An 18833-nucleotide genomic window follows, 5' to 3' on the forward strand; every position below is an offset into this window, starting at 1 on the left:
TGGTTTAGCTTAGTACAGGTGTGAGCATCTTCAGTGCAAAATCATGCCTGTGCTCCAGGGCCCTCACATTTGCCCATCTCAGCCATGTGGGCCTAGTAACCTACCCCATTGTTCTTTGCACTAAAATGCTTTTGGAACCTTTCCAAGACACTTGCAAGAGAACTGTTTGTCCTTCAGCCTGAATCGTGGGCAGGGTGTTGTCAGGACTTTCAGCACTTACATGACTTTGCTTTCATTCTTAGTGATAAGAGGGCAGGTTCCATCTGGAGTTAAATCAGCACTGGGGCTCTACCCCAGCCATGTAAGCTAACCCAGGGATGAAGCTTTTCCAAACCTGGCTCAGAGGTTTTTCTGTGTGGTTGATAAAGGGATTGGCTTTAAATCCCAGATAAATGCCTAGGTTAACTACACAGCCTCAGAGGCTGGCTGATAAAAATAAGAGTAGCTAGTCTTCTTTTAAAGGAAATCAATCTGAAATACAGACATTATACAGGATATAATTTTGACCTGGCTGAATAAGAACTGACTATTAGGAAGAACTCACTATTAGGACATGTATTTAGGGAAGTAAATTTAGGGAAGTATGATTGTCTTTCATTTTATTAGGCAGTCATCCAGAAATTATAAAATAGCAGCATGGGAAATCTCTAGATTCTATGCACCTAAGATTTTCTGTATCTCTTTTAAACAAGCTGGGTCACAACTTTCCTGCCCTTACGGATGTGTGTGCAGGGCTCAGTCATGCTCTAAATGAATTTGATTGGAGTTTTACAATTCAATTTGGTGGGAACACGACTTTTGGGCATGTAGAACAAAAAAATGAATGGCTTCTTATATCTGCAATAAGCAAGTGTACAGAGTAAAACAAGGACCTACTTCAAAAAATATCCAGCTATTTTTTTTATAAGCGCTTTCACAATCGTAAACTTTCTCTTCATATTGATGTAAACTTAAAAGGAAAAATCAACCCCAAATTTATATGGGAAATTATGGTTTACATTACTTTTGCAACCAGGCCAGCTTGTTTAGCTCCTTAAATGTCTATACTGTTACAAACAGTAAACATCTGAAGCAAAACATTACTGATAAATGAATGCAAACTGCCTTGTTTGTAACACAGATTAATAAACTCATTCTGGTTTTGTGACATTGATTTTATAACTGTGATTATTGCCTCTTTTAAAATATAAATGGTTGAAATTATGAAGACCATTCTTAATAACAATCACAGTATTCTATGTAATGATTTTATTCTGAATAAGTTTTTACTATTAGAATATGTTCTTTGAGACTGGTTCAGTTCTATTTCACAGTCTAAATATATAGCTGATACTGGCTTTTTATTTTTAAGAATAAGCAGATATGTTTTAAATGATGGATAAGAAAAAAATAGGCCAAAAAAAATCAGAAAATGTGATTCAAATTTAACTTGTAAACTAGCTTGACTGTAAAATCATGCATCATATGTTGATGTATGTATGGAATAGGTGGTAAGCCATGTAATATCTCAGGCTAACCCTACTAGCTTGATCTGATACTAATCAAAAGCCCAACAAAATTAATGAAAACATGAAGAATGCGTGTGTGTGTGTGTGTGTGTGCACTTTTTAAGGTAATAGATGATTTGAGGCCATGGATCAGATGATAATCTTCAGGTCACACAATACACAAATGGACTTAGATATTAAAGCATTAAGCGCTGTAGGACCTATATTTTAGGCACCTGACTTCCGAATTGGAATCTGCAGCTTTAAGTGAGGCACCTAAGCACAGAAGATGCAGCATCCAGCAGTATGTTAATTTGGGAAGGAGGAGAGGGGGAGGTGCCCAAGTGGACAGCCAGTAGGAAATGCCATAGTTGGGGCTGTGTCTTAAACTTTACTCTTTTCTTCAAGACCTAAGAACTTCCCTGATATAGGCACCTATGTCAAGCCCTGAAACCTCCCCTGAGCTTTAGGCACTAAAGTCATCCCTACTGGGATTGAAGAACTGGCTTTTAAAATACAGTTGGAAGTGGTGGCATTGCTTCCTACCTTTTATATAGTAGCCAAGTGGTTCAAGCAATCCCTCAGGGAGTGGAAGACCTGGGTTCAAATACACAGTTTTGATATCAGAGGAGAGTGGTTTAACCATCATGAGTGGGGGTGAGGACACACATTTCAGTCCCCAGTTGAAGTTGGGTCACCATACAGGAAAAAGTGTAACAGTCTGGGGATCTACAAGAGGGATAAGCAAGGAAGGTACTCATCTGCATGAGTTCCAGACTCTCCTCCCAGGGTTGTTTGTATTCTGCATTAAATGAATAAATATGTTCTTGAAACTTAGCACTCCTATCATCCACACCACTGGGCTAGACAGGCATGCTCTGGCCACACTGCTGAGTGAAAATGGCTTGGCTCTTAGGTTTTCTGATTAATTCATTCCTGTTGGTGAATGTTAAGTATAGTCAAAGCAGGCCTAGTAAATTGGGCCCATCTGAGAATTTAGGCACAGGGGGTGTCTTTACGCATGCTCCAGGGTGGCGGGGGTGTGGAAGGGCATCATTAATAGGTGAATAGCTTTGGGCATTTAAGAGGTTAGTGTTTTAGGAATTTTAGGAGTTTTAAAGATAAAGCTTCCAGTCTTAGACACTTAAAGTACACCTATGTCCTGCTTTAGGCATTTATGGGGAAATTCAGACTGGCCTTTTAGGCTACATACAGACATTCAAGAAGCCTAAAGTGGATTTGGACTAACTTATGTGGATTTCTCTAAGTGGATTAGGTAGCACCCTTTGGTGGGGGGTGGGGGGGGTGGGCATGCAGGTTGCCTGCACCGGCACAGCCCAGCAGTTTGAGGGTGCTCCTGCATTGCCAAGCACAGCTGAGCAGCTGGGCTACCCCTGATCAGCTGCCAGTCACATGCCTCCTCCACCTCCCCCTGCCAGCTCTCTGTCAGTCACAGGCGTCTGTGAACTGTACACAAGTAGTGGATTCAGCAGTGTGATCTGCTCCATGGATCAGTGCCTGCTTGCAGTGGCCTGGGGGTTCCTGGGTAGGTTCCTGCACACCCATCCCAGGACCCCCAGGACCCCTGTGAGTGGGCACACACCCACTTTTTCCTGTATGGTGTTATTCAGAGCCTGCAAAGGAGCCTGGGATGCTGTGGGACAGTGAACTAATTTGATTTGATAGGGAATCTGGTGCAGAAGTTTGATGGTCTGGACTAACCTAATTGGAATAAAGTTGAGTGTACATTGATCTAAGACTATCTTAGACTGGGTTCTGCCATTTTTAGTCTGGACTATGTGCCCCAAACTTCTGTACAGATACAGGTTTGGTTTGAATTCCATGCTGAGTGTGGATTATGTGCAACATCTATAACTAGCCTTAGGTTTTGGCCTGCTTAAAAATATTTTGGTTTGTCCTTGTTAGAACCACATAGACACCATATCTAAGGAAAAGTGAGCTGTGGATTTTATACATTTTTGTGCCTCATCAACAGAATTTAAAGTGTTTACTAAATTTAAGTTAAAGGATGAATCAGTTGCACCTGTGCAAACCTACAGTAGGCACAGGTATCAGTAAAGACAGAATTTATCTAGCAGAACCTTTATACTGATGGAGTCTGAGAAAGAAATAACTCAGCTTGTGCAGCTTAAAAATACTTCCTTAATGTACACTGAACACACTTGATTGGAAAGTCATTGAGACACACAGAAAGCCTCACAATGCCATTTCAACAGTTGCTTTGAGAGGTAAAATGGTACACTAGAAAAAGAAAAAAGTATGTATAACAGAATTGCCACAAAGTTTAGAAGGTTAGGAATAAAATACAGGTAGGGACACAGGACAAATTTATGTTATCTAATATAGCAAAGTAAACATTATATGCAATTAAACTACTATATGAACTATCATATCCAAACCAAAACCATGAGTATGAATACCCCTGTATTATGAGCTGGTTGTAATCAAGATCAACATTTTGTGGCCTCTATAGTAAAAAACACAGAAGTAATTATATGGGGCAAAGGCCTTGCTTTATTACTCTTTTGAGGCCTAATTCTTTCCTGACTTGCATCACATGCTATTTCACTGGAGCCAATAAAGCGAATCTTAGTGTAAAACAAAAAAATATTTTGGCTGTTATTGATTTCACTGCCTAGGAATCTTTGTTTACAATGGCTCTTAATCTAAGGGGATAACAAAGAGCAGGAAAAAGATTGGCAGAGGACTGATGCTGAATAGTAATGTACACTAGCCCTAAAGTAATGTTATCAGAAGGCCTACCACCAAAAATGGATTTCTAACGTCAGTCAGCTAAGGGTTATACGTTAGTTGATGTGTAAGTGCTATGAGGATACAAAAGTTATAAAGAAGCTACTGTTTCAATGATTAATTGAAACATATTTCAAACAAACAAAGGCATACAAATCACTTTGTCTCTGGAGGAGGATGGAAACTAAAGATTATATTCAAAATATAAACTATTGTTCTCAGGTTAATTTGTGCTTTGCAGGGTGGGTATACCATTTCTTCCTCCTTGGCATTTATTCTCATTAATAATGCAACATTTGTTTTACAAGTAAGGCACAACACAAATTAATTAGAGCAGGTAAAATTTAAAACCTTTATATACGGAAAGAACACATAAACAGGACATGTGAGGATTGGTCTACCAATTGTGCAATCAGATATAAAAATATCTGGTTTATATGGGGAAGTACACAGGATAAAATAAGTAAAACATTCAGTACCTTCACATCCTCTTTCTATTTGCCCGTTGCAAAACAGAGCATCCGAGATAAGATCAGGGAGACGTCCATTCAGGTCTACTGATGCAAGGCAACCTTGAAATCCCTCTTTTGCATGTACTAGTTTTGGTAAGGATTTATACATTTCTTTGGCTACTCCTCCAATGTACAAGTCACCTGTTAAACAGAAATAAATATTAGTCCTAGAAAATTAGGTAGCTGAAGCAGCTTGGTACTGCTTGAATACCTGCCCTTCTCATTCTGAATGACTGAGTTCTTGGAAAGACATCTTTTATATAGTGTTTTTTGTCAGGGTTATTCAACTCTGCAGCTTACTCTTTAGACCAGGCTTGTCCAACATATGGCCCACGGGCCACCATGCGGCCCTCCAAGCTGTTTTCTGAGGCCCAAGGTGCTGTGATGGGAAACAAAAGTAAACACTGTACTTTCGTTTCGGGGTGAGGGGGGGTGATGTGATATCGCTTCTTGTAAGGTCTTTGAATATGGCTCGCTGGCCCACTGCGCGATAAAAAGTTCATGATCCGGCCCCACATTCAAAAAGGTTGAACAACCCTGCTTTAGACTAATCCTAAATAACCTCAAACCACACAGCAAAAAACAAGATTTTAGAAGACGGATGAGAGTGATGGGATGGGGAAGAAGGGGAGAGTAAGAAGGGTTTGGAGGGGTGGTTATGGTGGCTGGCTGACAAAATTCCTGGCTGAATTTTAATGATGCTGGATTTCTTTTTATAATAATAATTATACTCAGCTTCCTAGAGCATTGCACAAACATTTTTTCATTATTATAATACATATAAATAAATATATTTATGGCTAATATAATGTTAATGGATTTTTAGGCTCTTGGATATTATAGCAAAAGATGTAGCAGAATTTAATTTCAAGTAGATATAAATACACCATTTGGTGTTATACCATTACTGTATTTTCTCACATACAACACACTTTTTTTCAAAAAACACCTGCTGAAAATTGCAGTGTACATTATATGCAAGAAACATAGTAAAAGCATTTCCGCAAGTTGCTTGAAGTCTCTGCAGGTTACCAGGCAAAAATGAAAGTAAAATCTTCAAGACACTGCTCCAGAGTCTTGAGCTGGCTCATTACCCTGCCACAAATTCATTTTAAGACATGATGGCGACCAGGCACAAAAATGTTACACATCTTTTGTGGAATATTTTTGTGGCTATTTTCCTGTTTTCTATTGCCACTGATTCCTTGGACATGTGGCAGTGTTACTTTTTATGGTGTGATGTCATATTTGTAACATCTGCCAGGGGTCTTCGTTACTTACTACAAAGAAATGTAGTACTTATTTACTACTACTTTTTTTTCTTCATTTGGTCTTTCCAGAAACAAGGCATGTATTATATTTTGGGGTGTGTTGTATGGAAGAAGACACAGTATTATTTTTTTCTGTGCTGTAGGTAGCCACAGTATTTCAATTTTAAGTAAAATAAGATAGTGCTTGGTCCCCAAAAGTTTTTATCCTAGTATTAGTTGCTGATGTACAATTATTTAATAATACTATATGTTAAGTACTTTTAGGACCAGATTATGGTAATATCTATGGGGCTAAGAAAAAAGCAGAAGGAGTGAGGCTCAGTGAGAAGGATGCTGCCCTAGATAAGAGGGGCTCTAGGTTCTGCCTTATGCCCCCATTGTAGAAGAAACCTCCTACTGCTGTTTATTCTTTTTATTAAAATATTAAATGCAAAGATTATAGAAGTCAATGGAGACAGGGATCAGAACCCAGGTCTCCTTTCTTCCATGGAAATTCCTATTTCACTGGACCCTACACCCTCTGGCTTGTTTTTTTCTGGACTCCAGTGTTCCCATCTTGGCTGTTCAGTGGACCAAGATATGTCCCAGTTCCAAGAGGAAATGTCTAGAGTCTAGACCATGGCTTGGTGGCTAGAGCATGTTTCTAGGAAGTGGAAGATGCACTTCCATTATTCCATATTTATCCATCTGTCTTAAGAGGGCCTTACAACTGCTATTGGGCCTTACAACTGCTATTGGCAGGAACAGTGCTCTTTCCAAGTGTCAAATGGTTGCTAGCCATGGTTTCTCCCCAATTAATGTATTAGCAACTGTCAGAGAGGTAGGCAACTGTCTGGGCAATTCTGTTCTGTCCTACAGTCTATGTGGCCATAGTACAGGTTCCTGAGCACATCCAGAAGGGAATCACAGGGTGAGCATAGCTACACAAGTGGAAATAAAATCCAAACTCTGAGTAAATGTATTATATTGTGCTTATGTTGCTACATTAATAGCATCTTTGTGCCTGGGAAACTTTAAACCCACACATGGATTTTTAGCCACCTTCTGAGTTCAGTGGCAGCTGAGGTCTTTAGGACTGTAAATTTGGACTTCTAATTTCTAAATAAGTATGTAAACACTTTTTTGGGGTCTTGTTCTTATTTTAAGTTGGCCAAGGTTACACAAAACATACTGGCAGAGGAGGTAATTGAAGTTAGATTTTCAGAGTTCAACGTTAGTACTTTAACCATCATTCCTCTCCCAATGGACTTGGTACATGTATATTCACTGACAGGGGACTTAGGTAGCCCTGTATGCTATCATGCTAAAAATATAAGCACAATAAAATATATCATGCTGGAAGGCTTAAATTACATTCAAAGAAAGCTCAAGTAAACTGCAGGGAAAAAGGGAAATAAATTGATTTTTACTCACTATTTCACTGCGCAGTACATTATACAGTTGTATATTATCTGTCTAACTATATTCTTAAAATGCACCAAACATGGTGAAAAGTGATTGCCTACTTTTTGGCCATTCTTCTCCTGCAGAAGGGGACCTGCTGCCTTCATGACTCCTAGTGCTAATAATTATGCAGATTCAAGAAAACTAGATATGGTTTAAAAAGTACAAACAGATTATTCTAAATTCTTTGGCACAGGCATTGTCTTTGTTTTATGTTCCTACAATCCTTAGCATAATCAGGTCCTGGCTGTAAATGGAACTCAAAACATTGCAGCAATAGGAATAGGAAGGACACTTGATGCCCAGAAGCTTGTTCAACAGCTCTCCCAACTATACTGTTGGCTCAATAAAATATATCACAAAAAAGCTTTGCCTCTTGTATATTTTCTGGACCATTACAGAAATAACAGAACTCCACCCTGAATAGAAATGTGAATTAATGATAAATATGCCCATTGAACAGTACAACAATTCTAACCTGGTACATTTAAAAACCTTGTGTAGCAGGCTTGCCTTTTGGAGCTTGGGTCGAGTCCCAGGTTTGAAATCTTGCTGTTTTGATTGGTGGAGCCCATCCACCAGTCAGGAGGCAACAAGAGGAGTTAACTCATGCCCCTTTCCTGAGGGCGGGGGAGAAGAGTTCCCCACCCTGGACCTGATTGAAGACTGCAACACTCAGGTCCAGAAGACTTCAGGGGTGGAGCCCTGGAGAGTATAAAGGAACTGCGTGCCCAGCATGAGGAGAACTCATTGGGAACAGAGAAGAGAGAAGAGCGGGGCTTAGAAGCACTGAGAAGAGCTGTTCAGCAGGGTGAAGCAGTAACCCAGAAGTGCCCCTGAAGGCTTCCATCAGTGGTAAACAGCAGACAGCTCCAGCGGTTAGGCTCTCGGTGTGCAGCACAGTTCACGGCATCCAGACTCTGGGAGCTCAGGTCTGTAACCTCTGGCGTGAGGCCAGAGACATGGTGCACAGGACAGTGCATGGAGTAGGACCTTTGGAGCACTTGGGAGACTTAGGTCCTCAACCCCCAGAACGAAGCTGGGAGCTTGGTGCAGGAGGCGCTGCACGGAGGGTCCAGGAGCAGACCGAGCCTGGTGCTGCATGAGGCAGCCCAGTCCTATGACCCATAGCAAAATGTTGAGTCCAGGGAGCCAGATGGTGCTCAGGCTACTGAGCCAGTAGACAGGGATGAGCCAGAGGTCCCAGAAACCCTGCATAGAGGAGCCCTGTTCCAGGGGACAGCAACCCCCCTGAAGCCCACTGTAGGCGAGAGAGCAGCTTGGCGCAAAGCACGAGGGCCACTCTCCAGGCCTGGGAGCTGTGAGTTGCAGGGAAAAGAGGATTCCCACAGTGGAGCAGGAGTCCTCCCTGGTTAGTTAAGGGCTCCTGAAAGTGGAGGTCCCACTGGGAGGGCCCCCCTAAAGTTATCAGCTTTCTTGTAGGGCTTTGGAAAAGCCCAAGGGCATTGGGGTTTCCTCTTGAGATTATGTTTATTTTGGGTTTATCTGTTTTAGATCAGATACTTACCTGTGATTTACCTGTATCTGGAGCACTGGTATAATATTTGATGGCATTTACCCAAAGGTTATTGTTTATGTTATTTGTTTAGATATCTTAGAAATATATATATATATATATATATATATATATATACACACACACACACTTATATATATATATTTATAGTACATATGTTTATATCCATGTTTCTTTTCCTTGTGATAAGTTAATGTAAATACGTTTGTATATAGTTAAGTCCCCTGAGTGCCTGGCCTGGTTCTATAGGGATGGAGGGAAACTGAGCAATCTGTAGTTCCCCTACAGCACACCTGCCAGCTAACAATCCCCTTCAATTGGAGAAGGGGAGTATATACCTGAGTTACCGGGGCTAAGCATGTAAAGACTGAGTCAGAGGTCTTAATTCCACCCTAAACTCCATGGCTAGGGGCAGACATTACACATAAACCAGTTTAAATGATCAGAAACTGGTTTAAACTTGTAACAGAACAGATGTTCAGTGCACATAAGCCCTTTGAAAATGGCTGAAACTAGCTTGAGATAAACCTGGTTGAATGTAGTATAAGACTTAACTGACTTGGCTCAAACTGGTTCATGCAATGTCTGTCCCAGACCACTTGCTGGTTTAAGATAAATCAAACTCTCCCATACATCCCGGTATGCTCTCTGGGCTTGGTGGGGCTCTATGCTCCACACCAGAGCTGGCCCCTCCCCTCTCTCTCTGGCCAAAGCTCTGGCAGAGACTGCAGGCACAGCAGGGTCTGCCTGGATTCCCCCTGTCCTACCCTGCCTCACTACTTGCTAGACAAGCAGGGATATGTCCCCTCCCTCCCTCCCATCTCCCACAGCACGGACCCTAGCCCCATGGACCCTAGGCATGTGGTATGCTAGCTAATGCTGAAAGGTTTTTGTGTGTGTGTGTGTCTCCAATTTCACTGGGACAGGCAGACAGAACAGTGATGGCTGTGGGCTTTTTGGATCTAATCAACAGGTCAGCAGGTAAGCTGTTTAAGAAGAGTTTGATTAATGGAGAGAAGCTATTGTTTTGCTGATGAGGTAATAAATAGTGTTATCAGCTCCCTGCTGGGTTGCTTACCTGTCAGTTTTCTGCAGACAGTATAAAGAAGCAGAGAGGGAGATTGAAAAGCTCTGTATCATCAACAGATGCATACACTGCACCCCCACCTTGCCTCCCCCTTGCCTCAGTGTGCTAGCAGGGGGCCGGGGTCTGGCAACATTCCCGCCCCTTGAGCAACGAGCAGGGAAAAGCCTGGGATGGTGCAGGCAAACATCCCTAATCAGAACATCCTGCCAACACCTGACCATGACCCCCCTCAGCTCAGCTCTGTGTAAGTGAAGGGAGGGTTGCTCTAATGTTCCCTGGCTTCTAGCCTGAGCCACTGCAGGCATGTGCCTGAATTTCCTTAGTTCAGAGAGAATGTCTGTCTGGTTGCAAACCAGTTCAGCCTAGCCAGGTTAGACTAACCTGCAAAGATTTAATCAATTCAGGCTCAGGCTTTTTGAATGTCTGTCCCTAGCTCATCTGGCTCAGGGGAAGTAGAGATTAATGCTGCTCTGGCTTAGTCCCAACACCAATCACCCCAGAAATTAATACAATCAGCAGCATAACTGGGGTAGGGGGCACACTGGGGCAGCAGCCCTTGTCACCACCTTGGTGTGGAGAGGGGCTGCCACCACAATTGGCAATGCAGGAGTTGGTGCTGCCCTATGCATCCCCACTGCCCAGGCACAGAGTTGCTCTGCTATACCTATGAACACATGTGAGCAGAGGTTTAGAACAGGAGGCCTCCAACTCAGTCACAATCAACTCACCCTCTACTTCCCCTGGCATTTTCTTTACCCTAGGGGGATGCATCTGATCCGTCTAGCACAAAAGGTGCCCCAAAATTTCTATACCAGCACAGGGCACTCTGCACTGGCCCTAAATATAACAAAATGCTCAAACACCAGAATCTTGTCCTAAACACATACTCATATTTTAAAAAGGAGTTAGATCAGTCATGACAATCTCTTAAACAACTACTGATCCTAGTGGTAGAAACAGTTTTGATCCTACAAATGTGCAACAGCATTATACACACTACAATATCTAAAATATAGTGATGTAAGATGGAGTGGTTCAGAGCAATGCTTTATGTTATTGTTGTACTACTTATGGGGAAGTCATTTAGACTTGTAATCTTATGTTCATTCAGACAATAGGTGCAGCAAAAGCAATTCCCACATATGTTCCTTATAGGGGAAGATCGCAAAAGAGGTTGTGAATAGTTTAGACTCCATTCCCATTAAGCCTCTAGATTCATTAAGTATATCTAAATTACAGTTAAAGCTTTGTCCACAGCTTATGTAGAGTGAACTAACTTTAAATGGGGTAGGCTAGAGACTAGCAACAGTATAGCCACCACAGCACAGAGCAATGTTCCCTCTAAGGATTAGTGGTCTGTGAGCGTGCCGCTTCGGTCCCGCCTCCCCCTTTTGGTGCAGTTTGCTGGTAAGTGTTCCACAGTAAGTGTCTGGGTGGGAGTGGGTAGGGTTCACCCAACACCCTTCTCCATGCTAGCTGCTGCCCAGAGCAGCGTAGTGGAGTGCTATGGGGCAGCCATAGGCTGGACACAATCAATTGGTAAAACTGATGCTGTGGCCCAGCCATGAGCCAGACACAGTCAATTGATAGATCTGAAAGGGAGGCACTGAGGCTGGCATGAGACACTTACCAAAGGTAAGCTCCTCACTCCTCATGTGGGGCAGGCAGCAGCTCCTCCCCAAGGTGAGGCAAGGCAGAGGGCTGTGGCTGAGGCTGGGGGCTGGTGCAGGCTCCACCAGCTCTGCGGAACTGCTCCACTCCCTAGGCCTGACACCATGTGCCTCCTCACTCTGTGAGGTGACGCGGGGGTGCAGAGCAGTTTCCCAGAGCCAGAAGAGCCAGCGCCAGCACCAGCCCCAGCCCCGCTCCCTCCTTGCCTCACCTCGGGGAGGAGCCGCTGCCTGGCCTACATGAGTAATGAGGAGCTTACCTTTGGTAAGTGTCCCACACCAGCCCTGGTGCCTCCACCACACTCCATGCCCAGGTCCTCTCCGGGCAGGTGCACGCTATTAAAAAGTTGGCGCACAGCAAGATTTTTAATTGTGCCCGGCTGCGCATGCACACAGCTTAGAGGGAACCTTGGCACAGAGCTCAGCCTGGACTGAATATTTACCCTGCTTCTTGGATAGGTTGTATAATTTCCAGTGAGCACCATGCTGCCAAGGCTATATTACTTTCATTATCTAGTCAGTTTACAGCTGTAGTAATATCTTGACTGCAGTGTAGACAGATTGTCTGAAGAGACTGTTTACCAAAGAACCAATTAGTGCTAGCTCTGGTAGCTAGCTCGACTATTGGGAACTGGATTTACACCACCAACTCATTCTTCAGAAGCCATCAACCAAAGATGGTTACTACAACATAGCCTGCTCACCTGAATTGGTTTTGAACTAGTGAATTTGGTAACATATTAATTCCTTGAGCCACTCAGCTCTGTAATATTAGTAATAATTATAGCTAGGCAAGTTATAAATCACTTGCCTTCCATATATTAAATGATTGGGTGATTTGAAGGGTAGAGGTTGCAGTAATTGCCCATTCTTGGAGATAAGATATTAGATACAGTAGACTACTAACATGAAAATTCCTATGATCCCACAAATAGGGATCGTAGAAATAGGATTATTATTATTTTTAAAAGTTTTTTAGACCAGTACTTTGGAAACATGACAAATAACTCTTCATAATAAAAAAATACATCTTTTTCCTGATGCAGCATGCCTCAAAACACAACCCTTCAGTTTTTCAATACCATCTGATGAGAATCTAGATGTACTTCCATTTAATTTATTATGGCAGACTTGGAATTGGGATGTTTCAGTAAAAATACAACAAAATGACAGTTACTGCAAAAAGATTAACTTTATCCTAATTCATCTCAGACTACCTGTGCCCAATCTATTCCAAAGCTATTAGGCATTTGATATTGCCAGTGCAGATGATTCTAATTTATTTTGATAGATTCAATCTTTTAAGATTATAAACATCTGTAAATGGATGAATCCTTAATTCCTGGATTTTTTTTCCTCAAGTATAACAGTCCATTGTTACATATAAGCAATACCATAGCAACATAGTCATAGGTGTATCTGAGATTTTGAAAGTGGGGTGCAGATGTAGTGCATCATTGCATATTACATAACATCTTTTTCCTGCTAAAAAAGCCTGGAAGTTTTAATAATGTGCTAGGGCTGTTTTATTTAGTTTAAGATTGAAGCAAAAACAGACATAACATTTTTGGAATATGTATTTGCTATATTATACATTAAATACAAAAAAATCCTCTAGGCAAATATTGAACAAGTCATTAGAATTAAATGTACATCTCTTATTCAGGTTCATAAAAAAACCCCAAAACCTGACCTTCTTGAGCATCTTGAAAGTATGTCCAAGACTTCACTAACAGTTATTTACACATCTTAATTAAAGTTTAACAGGGCCAGTACACTGAGATACCCTTCACTCATTGTTGAATAAAACCAAGTTTTAAGTCTCTGGCATGGATTTTATGGTATCATTTATTGGACCAGCTGTATAGTTGGGAGAGCTGTTGAACAAACTGTCTTGATACTCAAAAGCTTGTCCAACAGCTCTCCCAACTATACAGAAGGTCCAATAAGCAATATCACAAAAATACATCTCAGGTCACCCCAAACAACACACCTCTGACATCAGGGGAAACTCCTGAGGAAGCCTGGGCATGATGCTACCTGACTCAGAGCTTGGTTTTTGAGTGACGCAATGCCAACTATCAGCTTTCTAGGCCTGTGTGCTATGTGCACTGAATAAAAAGCCACTCAAAAACAGAACTTTAGGTTGGGCAGCACCCTTCCCAGGCTTTTCCAGGAGAGTCCCCTACCCAAAGAGGTGTGTCATTTGTGGTGATGCAACATGGATTTTGTCCCATAATCCCATCCCACTCAGCTCCTTATTCAGTGCAGTGTAATTACAGAAGAGAAACTTTGAAAAAGGAACCGGGAACTTGAAATAAAGAACCGGGAACCAAGGAGAAACTTCAGCTTTGTGTATCAGATTGCCTTCTGACTCTGCTGCCAACAGTTTGCTCCCTTATGATGGCAGCCACGTTGGACACATGAAGGGGAGGGAGGGAAAGGGGGAATGGGACTTTCCTCCAGCACTAGCATATGCCCTAGACCCCAGGACCCTTCTGGATTCTCAGTTACTTACCCTATCCCAATGGTTACAAACCTTTTTTGGACTCAAGGCACTTCAGTGCAAAATCTCAGAATTAAGTGGCTTGCCATTAAAAAATTATAAATATAGTATGAATCTTATTATAGTACATTATTAATGTGGTATTACTTAATTGTATTACTATAATACAATATAAAGTGTTGTTGTGATGTTCTGCCTGATTGCCTCATCTATGGCTTCCTGCCGTCTATCTCAACTCTTGCCTGCCATGTCTTTATTAATTTTGATGTTATTAGTCGGGAGGTATTATTACCACAGTAGGACACTGGCGATCTATTGAGGTTCCTTTCAGTGATATAACCTACTTACTGGCTCACACAACTGATGCCCCAGATTTTACGTCATCAATTGAATCCCAGTCTTATTGGAGTTGAACAATTCTCTTTATTATCCTTTTTCTTTTACATTCACAACTATTTATACAAACATAGGTATCAAGGTGTCCCAGGGCGCAGGCCCAGAAAAGGGGGAAGCCCCGCTCAGAGGCAAACCCCAAGTAAAAAGAAAAGAAAACTACAACTCACCTGTTGTAGGGGCCGGGAAGAGTGAGGAAATGCGCGGCGGGAAACTGCCGGGAAACCGCCTGCGCAGTTCATCAGCTGCACCTATATCCAGCTGGGGCTAGGTGACGTCACAAGGAAACGCCACCCGGTGGAACTAAAAAGCAGCCCCAAAGGCACAGGGCGGAACCACGGGAAACTGGGGGGTGGAGAGCATCCAGCTGCTGCAGCTGCCAGCAGCAGAAGTGGCAGCAGAACTGGCAGCGGCAGAAGTGACAGCGGCAGTAATCAGAGCCATGAACAAAGCCCAGCCAGGATCAGGAGCCTGGCAGGGGTCAGGAGAGCTGGCAGGGAGGTCAGCAGAGGCTAAGGTGGCAGGAGCTGCAAGGAGTCCTCATGGTGGAAGGGACTGATGAGGGACCGACAGGACCACCAAGAAAGAAAGAAGAAATTGCAGAGATAGCTGACGTGGGAGCCCTCATTGAAGGCAACAGGTGCCGCGGTTCCAGGGTGGAGGTGGATCCCGGAAAGAAAGTGAGAGAGGCCCTGGCTGGGGTGAAGGCTTGAATCCCTACCCGGAGGGTGCATTAGCCTAGGGGCATTAGAGGCCAGGACAGTGTGGGACTCCCTTCTGTTGGTGTCCCTCTTCTTGTTTTGTTGTTGTTGTTTTTTTTTTCTTCCATTGTGCGTTCCCGACAGTCTCATTGTCAGCTTCTTGGTTTTGTTTCAAGCCAGGTCCCCTCAGAGTGAGGGGTTTGTGGTGAGGGTGTTGGTCGTATTCCCTTTTTGGGTTGGGCTATTTTCTGTCCGCTGGTGAGACCGGGTCAGCTGAGACCTTATCACCAGGCCAGGGTAACTGGAACTTCATCCAACAGTAAGGACGGAACTGCGGGAGGACCCAGTAAAGGCCATCAGATTCAGACGCAGGTGGCCCAGAGCATCAAAGAGGACAAGCCCAAGGGCCAGGAGTCACTAGACCCTCTGGGTCCAGCCAGAGTCCAGGGTACTCGTCAGCAGGAAGAGCTGCAGGGACCAGGGAAGATACTAGCAGGGGACAGCCGCAAAAGGATTTGAAGGCCTGTCTCGAAGGTTGGTGCATGGCCGGGGTGTTGGGGAGGTTGGAGCCCCATGAACATCCGCTGAGACGCTTGACAGCTCTGGAGGCAACCTCAGATGGGACCCCCTTCACTGAAGGAACACACAAAGTCATGGCAGGAGAGTTTGGGGGTCACCCTGAAGGCAACTGAGGTACCCTCTGGTATCTGCGCAGAGGTCCCTGGCAAGCAAGGTCAACAGCTCTGGCGAAGGTGGTGAGAGACCGTACCTTTGAGAGGAGACAGGCACACAAGGCTATTTCCAATTGTAGGTTTTTTTTTTCTAATTGTCTTTTGTAAACTCTTATGAAATTTCTTCTTTGGTAATACAGAACAGTATGAATAAACTATGGAACAGTTTCTTTAACTATACAGAAAAGTTTACTTACAGTTTCTTCCTTTCTTTCTTTTTCATGTAATATCTTTTCTTGTTAATTCCTTTGGGCAATTCCCATGGTCTTTCTGTTAGGGTGGGGAAGTAGCCTTAACTCCAGCTCTCTCTTCATCCTCCCCTCAAACACCCTTTAAGAACAGTTTGTCCCCCTCACAGTAAAACAGACCAAAAACAAATCAGAGTACTTCAGCTTGCTTCTTTTTTCTGAGAAGCATCCACAGTTCCCTCTTTCTCACAACTTCTCTCCACTCCCGTACCTCTCTTTTGTTTTCACATGGTCGGGGAGTCAATTTGCCTGCTCCAGAGACTCCCTGCCTCCTTCCCCAGTCATTCCTTCTCTGGCACGCTGGATAAACCCCAGAGATCTCCCCAACCCAGCTGTCTTCTTCCATCTTTCACTCCTGGAGTCCTCTTTTGCTCCCATCTCCTCCTCTGTGCCGTGCTGCCCTGCCCTGGGCTTTTTAATACACAGGGAAAAGCTGCTTCTGAAGCACCATTCTCCCTGCTTGATCTCCTTTCCTGTTTTTTCAATTTTGTTATTTGTTAGTACTTCTTCACAGTTATGCACGTATAATAGTCACCCCTTCAGGCTGATCCCCCCAGCTCTGCCTGGTTCCCTACACATCTGCTCACAGCACAGCACCTGGACATGGATATAGCTCACTGCTGGAGAGTGGGAACCAGAAGGTCAATTTCTGGCTTTATTTATCCCCGGGGTGATCATCCCTGATCTCCAGTTCTGAGATCAAAATGGAGAGATTGCAGGGATACCAGGCCAGGCCACACATATGTGACACATGGGGTGTTGAGGGAGCTGGAAGGCCAGGAGAACAAATGAGGCTCAGGGCAAGTGTAAGGGAACTGCCACCCAGCCCTGACTCTATACCCGGGGGAAGCAAGCAAAGCCTCCACTGCCACAGCCGTTCCTCTGGAGACTCTCACACTGGATCCAGAGCCACCTTACCCTATGGTCCTTCCTGCTAGTCCTGGAAGTGTGCATGAAGCAGGGGGACAAACCAGGCTGAGAATCATGGCTCTGTGTCCATATGTCCTATCTACCCACAGGCAAGCATCCTGCTCAGAGTGGTCAGTGCAGAAGTTGCCACAGGGTGGGAGGGGGCAGCCATGGGTGCCTGGAAAGGAATAAGCAGTGTGATTACCTCCTTTACCCTCTGGTAGCCCCTGAGCTCTGCCATGGGCGGGCAGGGGGCAGATCTATGTTTTTCAGCTTGGCATATTCCCCTGCTTCTGGCACATGCCCAGGACTGGTGGGAGGGGATGTGGGGTCAGGTGGCTTTAGACCCAACATTGGAGTCCCCAGAGGAACATCTGTGGTAATAGAGCAGGGATGGGCAATTAGTTGGGCCCATGGGCCACATAGGGAATTTTGCCGAGGTGTCACGGGATGGGCCAGCCCCCACTTCCCACCCCCTTAACAACTCACCAAAACTCTCTGTGTGGGACGGAGCCAGGGTGGGTGGGGAGTGGTGTTTGGGGAAAGGATGGGAGCAGATCATGGCTCTGTCCTGGCCTTGGCCTCTCACTGTCACTGCCCCAATATCCCAGTCCCTGTCTGCCTGTGCCCCCATCCCCTCCAGTCCTGCCCACATGACTTCTGGCCAGTCTCCATGATAACCTAGGGACCATGGGTTAGTGACAGCACAGGGGCATGGCAGAGCTGTGATCCATTGTCCACATGTGTGTGTCCGCAGAGAGCTGTGTCTAGGGCCAGGATCATGGAACAGTGACAGTGAGGGACCAGGGCCTGGGCAGAGCCATGATCTACTCCCTGCACGCCCCTGCCCAAAGAACCAACACTCATTGCAAGGTCATGTGGGCAGCAGATTGTGGCTCTGCCCCAGGCCCCAGCACTGTGCTATCACCACCCTAAGATCCAGAAGTCTTCCTGGCCCTGCTCACCTGTCTCACACCCTCCTATCCCACAGCCCCATCCCAGCCACCTCGCTGAGCATGCTGCTTACATGGGTCCCACCCCTGGTGCTGTGTGTGGGACAGAAGGGATCAGGGTGCCCAGCCAGCAGGGCTGGCCACCCCTGCAATAGAGGTTGTGCTTGCTCCCACAGGTACAGACTGGAGGCAGGAAGGGTGTCTTCCTCCCTAATACTGCCTCCTAGATGTTTGGGAATGGTTGCCCTTCCCTTTTAAATTTATCCACCTGCCACTCCCCCCATTTCCCTTTTACCCTCTCCCTTCTCTCTCCCTCCAGCCCAGTTGTGGTTCACAGTCAGGCTCCCCCAGTACAGATGTTGAATGGAGCAGTAATCAAAGGTGGGGAGGGGGAGAGGTGTCCATGTCAGTGCATCTTCTCTGGATCCACCTTGGCAAGAGTATAAGCAAAAGACAACAGCTTATGTTCTCCTAAAAATATATATATTTGAAATTAAAAGTTTGATTTTACCCCCACTAATCATAAGGTCCACAGAAGCTTGACTATATGAAGCATAACCCACAGAGTCCCAGTAATTCTTGAGTTTATGGCTTAACTACAGTTTTATATCCC

The 18833-nt window shown here is 44.3% G+C and overlaps 1 protein-coding gene across 17 annotated transcripts in view; it reads right to left on the reverse strand.

Annotated features, from left to right (window-relative positions):
* Window positions 1-18833, reverse strand: part of NRXN1 (neurexin 1) — a 1201358-nt gene that overhangs the window by 556700 nt on the left and 625825 nt on the right. For all 17 annotated transcript variants that reach the window (XM_019497420.2, XM_019497419.2, XM_019497417.2 and 14 more), the window contains one exon: window positions 4739-4912. In XM_019497420.2, coding sequence (XP_019352965.1) covers window positions 4739-4912 — 174 coding nt within the window. The remainder of the gene's footprint in view (window positions 1-4738; window positions 4913-18833) is intronic.

The sequence above is a fragment of the Alligator mississippiensis genome, chromosome 1 (assembly GCF_030867095.1).
Source record: "Alligator mississippiensis isolate rAllMis1 chromosome 1, rAllMis1, whole genome shotgun sequence".
Classification (NCBI taxonomy): Eukaryota; Metazoa; Chordata; order Crocodylia; family Alligatoridae; genus Alligator; species Alligator mississippiensis.